The 11,002-nt window shown below is 36.4% G+C and overlaps 1 protein-coding gene across 2 annotated transcripts; it reads left to right on the top strand.

Annotated features, from left to right (window-relative positions):
- Positions 1 to 851: 851 nt before the first annotated feature.
- LOC107854663 (zinc finger protein CONSTANS-LIKE 14) lies at positions 852 to 6,179 on the top strand. 2 transcript variants are annotated; one of them, XM_016699689.2, is made up of 4 exons: positions 852 to 1,818; positions 4,592 to 4,792; positions 5,282 to 5,544; positions 5,656 to 6,179. In XM_016699689.2, exons 1-4 carry the CDS (start codon positions 976 to 978, stop codon positions 5,756 to 5,758), a joined length of 1,410 nt encoding a protein of 469 aa, XP_016555175.2. In that variant the 5' UTR covers positions 852 to 975; the 3' UTR covers positions 5,759 to 6,179. The 2 variants fall into 2 exon arrangements, with proteins under 2 accessions (XP_016555175.2, XP_047254940.1); XM_047398984.1 differs by having other exon boundaries at positions 881 to 1,818; positions 4,616 to 4,792.
- Positions 6,180 to 11,002: the final 4,823 nt, after the last annotated feature.

Raw genomic sequence — 11,002 nt, 5'->3', positions numbered from 1 at the left:
GCAATCGGGAAGTACTTCCCAATCAATAAAATAATTGGTATACATGTATTTTAGAGTTCAAAAATCACTTCCCATGTATATGCTTTTTTGTGCATCCACTTTGTTTCCCTCCATTTCTATTTTCAATTTATTTTGATTGAATTGAGTTTTTATTGGCATTAAAAACTACTACTACTAAATAACTGTGATCATTTTTCCCACTCTGCAATCTTCGATCTTGTTAATAAATGCATAGTCTTAGCATGTATTTTGTTGATAAGGATAAAATATAATTAAAGAAAATTATATAAGGATATAATTGGAAAAGAAAAATGAAAACTATGACACACTATCAATTTGGTGGTTCAATAAATTGGTTCATTCCAAACCATGGAACATACCATACCATCATTTTTAAAAAACCATGGAAATAAACATGGTTCCCATTGTAACCATACCATACCATGGAAACCACCATCCAAATAGGCTGTTAAGCAAGCATTCTGAAAATATATCCTATACCCAAAAAGTCGAAGCCACATCTAAACTATACTAATGACCTATTACACACCTAAACTATAAAAAAATAAAATTATTTACACTCCGTCAAGCTACCACCACTTATATATAGTGTAATGTTTTACACGTGATGCCACATCAGTAAAAAATATCATTTTTTATAGTTAAAGTGTGTAATAGGTCACTTATATAGTTTATGTGTGGATTCAAATTTTTTGATTATAATTTAGGGTGGGTTATTTAATAGGTTGAATGCGCCTAAAATAAATGTAACACATACCTTACAATGGAGGTTGCAGAGAGATAATAATATCATTTTTATATAATTAAAATATGTAATAGATTACTTATATAATTTAAATATGCTTTAAATTTTTCTCGTATAGGACGGGTTGGAAATGATGCCTTTCGCTTGCAATATAAACATCAAGATTGCTGCAATTTTCAACTTTACGCCGCCAAACCCAGATCGTGATAATGAATTCTGACCTCCGGAGTGGCGGAGAAAGCCGTCCCTGCGATTTCTGCAATCAGGAAATTGCGATCCTTTATTGCCGAGCTGATACAGCTAAGCTGTGTATCTTTTGTGACCAACTAGTTCATTCAGCTAACGCTCTCTCCAAGAAGCACCTTCGTTCTCAGATCTGTGATAACTGTGGCTCCGAACCTGTCTCCATCCGTTGTGCCACGGACAACCTCGTACTCTGCCGAGAATGCGATTGGGATGCTCATGGAAGCTGTGCAGTATCTGGCACACACGATCGGAACCCAGTTGAAGGGTTCTCCGGCTGCCCTTCTGCTTCTGACCTGGCTTCAGCTTGGGGTTTAGATATTGAGGCCAAGAAACGACCTCACAAGCAGCCCACCTGTCCTTCTTGGATGTCTAAGGATGCTCCTCCTCCTTCTATCTTGTTGCAAGATTTGATGGTACCTAGCGTTAATAATTCTGGGATTTACTCCATTACTGCCTCTGCTCGTGAGGTGGGTAGAAAACAAACTCCAACTTGTGGCAAGCAGAAACAAGTGATACTCAAACAATTAACTGAGCTATTCAAGAGGGATTTAGCTGATGGGGTTGGAGCTGGAGCGGAAGATTTGGTTCTAAAGACACCTAATGACAGTAGTGATTGGCAGGGAAATGTTAATGTGATGGATGGGAGTGATGCAGTCATGGTTGGTGTCGCTCAGAAGCTTGAGCAGCAACAGCCGCAAAATGTGCCTTTTAACTCTTTGATTATTCCTCATAATCCAAAAGACAGTGACCAAGTGGTGGAACGAAACATTTTGTGGAGCGAAAATTCCTATGATCAAAACACTCAGGTATTCCTCTAGGCATTTTCACGTTGCTATTCAGTCATGACTAGGACATTTTGCTCAGCCCGAAGAAGTGCGATCCTGTTCTATTGTCTCATTATGTATTGTTCAATACATTTATTTTGTTTCAAATGTCGTGCAGAATTGTAAAATAAAGCTGTTTTCTTTGCATTGTCTATAGAATTTTAGTTGAAAGGATTTCTTCATACTAACAGTGATGTGATTAATAATAGAACATTCAACATGGATATGCAAGTATAATGATGCAATTGAGTTGAGAAAAGAAGATTTGATAAGCCTATATTGTTTAATGCCTTTCGAGTACATTTGAGATATGCACGAAACTTGGGATTTAGCTTGATTTGTTTCCAGTGCATGTGTAAAAAGAAGAGGTAACTGCCATCATATTACAATTTTGGGGATAGGGGGTTGGAAAGACAAGTTCTTGTACTAAAAGATGTGGTTATATTAAATGTGCACGGGCAGTACGTCAAATTGCCTAGCTGTCTAGTTTTGTTAGATTTTGAGTTGGTTGTGCATCGGTAATAATCTAGATCTTACCAGCTGATCCTCCTTTTTGTGATTTCAAATGATTTTGGCATTTGTGTAAAGTTCAGGAGATTCCCATATTCTTTTTAGGGAAAGGTTCAGTTATGCACTCAAGGGTGTGGCCTAGTGCTTCAATGAAGTTGGATTGTGTATCATGAGGTCTCAGGTACCTTAGCTTCAATTCCCAAGAGAGACAAACACTAGGTGATTTCTTTTCATTTGTTCTAGCCTTGGTGGATGGAGTTGCCTGGTACTTGTTGCTGGTGGGAGGCGGTAGGCATTGTTGGGTTCAAGATTAAATGTGTGGATGGAAAATGGAGGGAACCAAGTGGAGGGAAAAATTGAGATAACACTCAAAATGGAAAGTGTACTCAAAAATGGGAAAGTCTACTAATTCTCCCACATTGACGGGAGAAGGAAACTTTCTAGTGTTTACTCCACATGGTAAGTGAGGCAAGAACCAAGAGGTGCCTCGCGCCGTCGTCGTCGCTCGGCTTCGGCTTCGGCTTCGGATTTGTCAAATGATCGATCGAGATTAATCTTTTTGGACAAATTTTTTTTGAAACTTGAGAGAAATCCTGTTTGAAAAAATCAAAAGAAACAAAACGCAACAGTTTTTGCAGGTTTTGTTCCTCCATTAACCTGCATGCAGAAACAATGCTCGGAAGGGATACAACTCTTCGTGTAAAAGACACACTGTTTCGGGAAAAGGTATGACTGTTTGAATGGTTGTGGCTGTTTGGAAAAGACACACTGTTTCGAATAGACATACATGACTGTTCCAAAGGACACACCTTTCCGATGAACCATTGCTACCTTTCGGAAGGGGCACTTAATGACTATATAAATCTGCAGTTCTCCACAGGTTTGAAACAAAAATTTCTGCATTATAAACACTTCTTGTCTTCTGAAAAACTCTGTGTGATCATCTCCCATTGAGTGAGTTCGAAGAGAATCCGATCGTTTGAGGTACCACTACTGTCGGATTGTTAAGCCATTTTATCCTGGGAAGAAAATTTCGCAACCTCGGGTATTTGAGGAGAATTATTTCCTTAAAGACACTCCGTGAATTCGGAGTACTTGGCTTTTTCTGCTTTATCTATTTTTCTTTAAAATATTGAAAACGCACTTCTTTGAAAGGTCATTTTGATCTTGTGTTGAAAGTGTTGGAAAGACTTCATAAGTGTTCTTGATTTATTCTTGAACTTGTGTTGAAGTTGTTTTGCCAAAATGCAGATTTTGTGTACTCGAAAGAACAGGCATCCCATGAAATTAGTCGAGGTGTGCTTAAGCTGACCTGGACATCACGGTTATACAAAAAAAAAAGAGAAAGGGCTCAAATATGCCATCGAACTATTAGAAATGTCTCATTTGTGTCATCTGTTAAAAATTTGTCTCATCTCTGTCATTGTTGTTACATAAAAGGTTCTTTCGTGCCATTATTTTTTAACGGTGGTTTTACAAAATCATTTTTGCCATGTGGTCTCTTATTAGAGGTCTACGTCACCTTCAAGTCAACTAGTATTAATTAAAATCAAAATTTAAAGTTGTACCCATGAAAATAAAACCCGACCCACATCCTACCTAATTATGGGTCCGATTTTTATTCCAATGAGTCCTATTTTTATTTTAATGGTGTGGGTTGGGTTTTACTTTAATGGGTACGATTTTCAATTTGATTTTAAGTAATATTGATTAATTTAAATTTGGTGACATGGACTTCTACTTGGAGGCCATGTGGCAAAAAAAGTTGTGCAAAACCACCATTAAACAATAATGGCACGAACGAAGCTTTTATGTAACAATAGTTTGATGACATATTTGAGGCTTTTCCTTTCTTATGGTCTATTTTGTGCTTGAGATGTCATCAAGATAATATCTTCATCTTTAAGTAAATAGAGGTACATAATACCATGGTGTTGGATTTTATATGCCGCCTCAGTATTAAGTAAATCTTTTATTTCCTTTTTTGGAAAAATATGATATTGAGAACTATCTTTGAGCTGTTAAAATCAATCATTCCACTTTAATCTTCTCTTGCAAAAAGTATTAGGAAGTTTAGAAACCTGCAACGAGCTTAAAGAGTAACAATTACGGTCAATGAATTTTGCTTTTGCTTTTCTGGACTAGAAATATTTAGAAGGAAGAGATATACTTCATCTTGTACCATCTTTAGTTACCTGAAAAGATACTAGCTTGCTATACTTCCTTCTTGTATTTGTTTCTTCAGATATGGGATTTTAATCTAGGGCAGTTGAGGAGCCATGAACAGTCCCGCTCATTGGAAGCAGACTACAGCGAGAGCGACATGGCGTACATGATGAAAAGCTATGATGAACTCATAAGAGGAACATCATTAGCATCTTCAAAAGGATTAGGATTTTCTGGCATTAACTGCTCTGCTGCCCATGATGATATGACAGCCTTCAGTGTAATCTCTAGCCACAACTTAATTTTGATTTTCTTTTTTCATTAAGTTGATCTCAATGTGTTATATTTTAATCCCCTAAATCAATGAATGTGGCACGAATTCTTCATACTTGTACTTTTAAGTGGCAGATCAGGCTTAACAAAAAAGGTTTTCTGGACAGATCAGAGACTTCTTTTACCAACTTACATTCTTTGTTCTGTTTCGGCGGAATATTGAGGTTTCCTTTTTGTGCTGTGGAATAGGATATATATTAGCTTCACAAATTGTAAAATTCTAGCAAAGTCATGGTGCACAAGTATTTTGGCTGTGCGTTTAACCTATGACCTCACCAATTATAATAAACTCTTAAATTTTTCTGGTGACCACCTTCATGAATCATGACAATTGGAGGTTCTATGAAGTAAACTGCCAAGAAGCTGATGATTTAAACTATATGATACACATGTCTTCCTCCTGAACCTGAGAAATAACTTGCTTATTGCCTTGCAGAATAATTCGAACAACCGAGCAGCAAGCCAGGGGCCAGCGACATCTGAGAGCAACAATTTACCAAGAATAAAGAACTCATCCGACTCAGGTTATGTTAAGCCAAAATGCTGTGGTGTATCTACTGATCTGAACTTTATGGACCAAAGCATTGTTGTGGGAGGTGAAAACAGCTGTGCAGAAACACTCAAGGCTGATATGGAGCTTATGGCAAAGAACAGAGGAAATGCAATGCAACGTTATAAGGAGAAAAAGAAGACACGAAGGTAGGTTCTCTTTCAGTTTCCTTTTCAACATAGTTTTCTCTTGTTGCCTTTGAGTTTGCTCCTATATCTTGGCTTTGTTGCATCCTTGAGTCTGTGAGTTGTGATGTCTAGATATGATAAGCACATTCGATATGAATCGAGGAAGGCAAGAGCTGATACTAGAAAGCGAGTTAAGGGTCGATTTGTCAAGGCTAATGAAGCTCCAGATTGCTGAATACCTGTTGAATGACTGGGGATAAGGATTTGTTTGTCTCTGTATGTATATATTTTTTAGTCTACCTAATCTTTGTAAGCTTAGGTTTGCTGTGATTCTATATGTGGCACCAATTGTTAGTTAATATTCTAGTCACGCTTTGTGCTTCTGCGTATATATCAAGTGCTCGCATGTACAACCTTGATCTTTGATCAGGTTTGTGGCTAGATTCCTCACTGGGGAGCCAGCTTTTTGAGTCAAGTCTTGGAAGTGGATAGACTTGATACAATGAATTCACTCTCCCTCTGGCAATACTTGTAGCTTGATGTCTTTTTTAGTGGCATGCATTCCTTCTTTCGAGATCTGAGTGATCAAATTCTTGATGTGTTAAGCTGATGATGATAAACAGTAAGTTATAATCCATTCAACACCTGTTAGTTTCCCTCTTTTTTTCCTTCCTTCCCTTTTCCCCAACATTTCTGCAAAGCTAATGTTTGCTCTCTCCGTCCATCTTTAATTGTCCACTTTTCTATTTTGGGATGTCTAACAATACATGTCCAGTTTATAAAACCAATGGATAATTTACCTATTTTCACTCATTTTGTCCTTAGGATTAAATACGATTCATTATATAATGTATTTTTCAAAGTATTTAATTTATTATATTTAAAGTATAATATGGTAAAATTACTCTTAACATTGCTTCTTTATTCCTGTGCCAATAGGATAGTAACAACTAATAAGTAAAGATAGATGGACAGGAGTACTATTTAAGTTAAAGGTCATTATAGGATTTACTGATAAGTTATGATGTTGCGACCAATTCTTTTCACGTAAGATCTTATAATGTTAGTGTCGAGACTCAAAAATATCTTGCATGTATGTGCTTTTTAGCTCGATGAACGAGAATTATCCTTGGAGGAGAAGTCAGAGAGAATATAACTGAGGTAGGTTAAATTTCTTTCATTATCAAAGCCGGGAAATTCCTTCTATCTTGTGAACTATAACTCACTTTCAGTATGTGAACTAAATCAAATCCCATCGTAAAAGATAATCTCTACTAAATCTAATCTCATTGTTCAGGTGGTTAATCATGGGAGACAGTGTAACTCGATAAAAAATATTTTTTTTTGGGTAATATGGGTTAATTTGTTATCTGATGGATGCTTTTCATTTACTGATGTGGAATGATTATCATAAACTCGTTCGTCATTACTAATTCAATTTGAAATATTAGAATTCAGCGGATGATGTACATATTAACATTACGGTTGTAGACAAAAAATAGTTTTCTATTCACTGAGGAAATGAAGCAGCAAAGAGTGTTGGTTAAAGCCACTTGCGCATTGATTCAATCCTTGATATTATAACTTTTTCCTGACGGGTCTTGCGAACGCTAAGCTGTTTTATCATATGAATCCTTTTAAGGCTGAGAAAACAACCTAACACCGCTCGCTATTTACTTCATTCATGCCTTGCATGTCTTCTTTATGAATTACCTAGGTTTGAATTCATTCATTTCAAAACAAAACAATCACCCCACATATATCCTTGAAACAATCCCTTAGCTCGGGAAAGCATGAAAGACTTATCTTTCTTTCAACTGTAAAATGTCATGGGAGCTAAGATGAGGAAAGGCTTTAAAAGCTTTTGTAATAACGATGCCTCTACTTCCACGCTCAATCATCAAACCTCAGACTTTATCCGTCCTGTTTCATCTCCTAATTACATCACGGACACTAGTGATCTAATGCTAAACGAAAGAGGAAGACAAACAACATTGGAGGAGATGTTGCTCCAATTAGACAAGGAGGAGAATATGGCAAAGCTGAACGAATATGGGCCGCATGTTCGACATAAAATGTCATGTGTCAACAGTTCTGACATTCTACGAGCAACAAGGAACACATTAAATTAGTATCCCCGATTCTCTCTTGATGCAAAAGATGCCATGTACGGGTCTTCCTTCTGCAACATGTCTCCTTTACTAAGCACAAGTGTTGGTGAGAGAAAATCAATGTGCTGCAACAGCAAAATGGACATGACAAGTAGTCAAACTTAAAACATGCCCTCGACAATAGCAGGAGAGAAAGTGATTTGGTGTAAACCCGGAGTCGTAGCAAAGTTGATGGGACTTGAGGCTATCCCAATGCCAATTTCGATGCATCGAAAGCTTAACAAGGATACATTCATGAGTGCAGTTATCAAAAGACTAAGTCTGAGGAAAAGAGTAGAAAAATAGGAGATGGAGAATAAGAGATCAAAAGGAAGAGTTGTGGTGGGAACGGGAATACACTATGGTGGATGTAACTCTAGAGAGATGAATAAGAGCTCTTGTTAGAAATGACTGCTGTATTATGAAACTTGTGGAAATAGACCTCCAAGAAGTAGGCCGACCAATGCGAGGCGAGGTTTTGTACAGAAATAATGATGGCATGTAAGATAAGAATGTCAAAAACATATGCAAGATCAGGACTATCCTTTTTACGTGTCAAATTGATTTATTGTCTCTTTATGCTTTTCTAAATGATTGGACACAGGAATATTAGTAAAAACTGGTAGTATTAATGTAGCAAAATTGTGTGTTTGAACGTACTTCATGGTCTAAAGGAGACCTTTTAATAAAGCGTCTGAGATTGTAATACTATCTTGACCAGATAAAACAGCTGCATTGATAATATCATCAATATTCGTCCAATTCTTTAGAACAAACTAGATGAAAATTTCCCCAACCCGAAAAATGAGAAATAAAAAATATTGTAGCACCAAAATAAGATGTGTGTTTTGGTGATAAAAATTCTGTTCTAGATGTGATATATCGTATAATAATCCAAATTAAGGGACCTAGGCAAAGGTGTTGTACGCTCTTTTTGCTCAGCTCACAGACATCTCAATAAAATTAGTGACCTATAGATTAATTTTAAGTAGAGGTCTAACTGTACACAAATATACATAATTTTTTATTTTTTTATTTTTTTGTTGTTGTTCTTTTTTATTATTACATACTTGTTGTTTTTAATATAGTGATGTTAAATGACATAAAATCTTTGGTTAAAATTACTTTGTAATATAAAATCAAGGAGTAATTCTAATTAATACGATTTCAGTGATTTGTTGCAAATACACTATATTGGATGTTGTTGTAAGAATTTATTTATTACTACAAAGATTTAAGCTATTTGATTGAAAGTTCTAAAATATTTTTGGTAAAAGATAGATAGTTTTCTTTTTCTCCCTTGTACAAAAATTTGAACTTTTTTTTTTTTTTTTTTTTTTTTTTTTTTTTTATAATTCTCGATATTGTTTTAAATGAAATAAAAATCTTTAAATTCATCTTTAACTATTGGGATCCTAAAGCAAATGTTTTACCAACTTCCCCCTTGAGCCACCTCTGCCTTTGTTGGCGAATTCTCCATTATAATTGTAAGATAACAAGTTTTGCAATTTCTTTTTTTAATTTCAAATAGCAAAAGATGATATAGAATTGTCTAATATTTCATTCAATAGAGAAATTCCAAATGCGTTAGGGAAATATTGTTCTACTGTGCTCAAATCAGTAACCAGAAAATCAAAAATAAATTGGAAAACAGAAATATTAGAACTATTAAAATAATATCTGAAGTCCAACTCCAAATCTCGAGGCACGAAGTCTACGGTTTGTATAAGCCTTCTGCCTACTCTTAGCTGCCCTCATGATACGAGAACGATTACGAACACATGAAAATACCTAAGAACACGAAGATAAGACGAAACAAGAGAACAACAAACACTGGTAGCAACACAAAGAAATTGAGAATGAAAAACAAGATACAAAACACACAAAATGCAATAAGATAAAGGATAGTTAGTTTGACATAAAGAGATTGAAAAACCTAACTCCAAGACCCCTAAATCCCGTAATAACTAACACCAAACTCTTACGTGACCCAAGAGGGAAATCACCCTCCTCAAGAACCGACATTTCTAAGACAAATGTTCAACACAAGTGATATCCACACTTGTTCTTAATTTTGGTTTTGGTCTACTCTCATAAGATAGGATTTGTGTTACAATGTTATCTTTCCATCTAAAAAATCAACTGACCATGGAAATAACCTAAAAGTCTATTTATAATCTATTATAAAAATAAAGTGACCAAACTACCCTTAATGAGAAGGGACGACCATGGTGTGTTAAGACACCATGTGCAATCTCTAAAATGCCCTTAAGGAAGAGGCGGCCATGGAGTGTTTGGACTTGATGAATGGGGCACCTCTTCAATGCTTTCAAATCCGTGGGTATTTCATACTTCAAGACTTAGGTTCTCGGGTAGGGATCAAAGGTAAGCTCCCAAGCAACCTTTCACTCACGGAATTGCTCTATTGTGGGCTCAAAATGGGCTCCCCATGTGTGTTCCTGTACCCTCAATTTGACCTCAACCAGTTTCTTCATGTGTTAGCCTCACATGATGTCACTAAAAGCTATGATATCCATTTAACTCGTATCACCTCAACCTATCTTGAATCACCCAGACTCTATCCAACGACTCCTGAAGCAAGTCAGTACTATAAGGTCAAAACTTGGAAGTCTCAAACCATCCAATCGTTGAACGACATCGCTACCATATAAAGCCTTAAAGGGCTCCATCTAAATACTTGAATGGTAACTATTATTATATGAGATCTCTGCTAAGGATAAGTGCTGCTCCAACTGACCTCCAATATTCATAACACAAGCTCGGCGCATATCTTTGAGAACCTGAATAGCCCGCTTTGATTGGCCATTTATCTCTGGGTAGAAAGTTGTACTAAGATCTACCTGAATACCCAACCCCTTCTAGAAAGCTCTCCAAAATCTAAAAGTAAACACTGAACCTCCGTCTGAAATAATAGATATAGGCACACCATGCAAATGGACTATCTCACTAACATAGATATGAGCCAACCTCTCTGTACTGAAGGATATCTGATTAGGACTGAAATGTGCTGACTTGGTAAATTGATCCGCAATGACCAAAATACCATCGAAACCACAAGAAGTACGAGGCAACCCACTTATAAAGTCCATGGTAATCCACTCCCATTTCTACTCAAGAATGGGCAATCTTTGAGTCAAACCACCAGGTCGCTGATGCTCAACCTTCACTTGCTGACAACATAGGCAACGAGCTACAAAGTCTACGACATCTCTCTTCATACCATTCCACCAATAATGTTGTCTCAAATTTCTATGCATCTTAGCTGTACCTGGGTGAATAGAATATCTGGAGCTGTGAGCCTTATGTAG

Source organism: Capsicum annuum, chromosome 11 (genome assembly GCF_002878395.1).
Source record: "Capsicum annuum cultivar UCD-10X-F1 chromosome 11, UCD10Xv1.1, whole genome shotgun sequence".
Taxonomy (NCBI): Eukaryota; Viridiplantae; Streptophyta; class Magnoliopsida; order Solanales; family Solanaceae; genus Capsicum; species Capsicum annuum.
The sequence above is the reverse complement of the archived record's forward strand: the minus strand, read 5'-3'. Positions and strand labels throughout refer to the sequence as shown.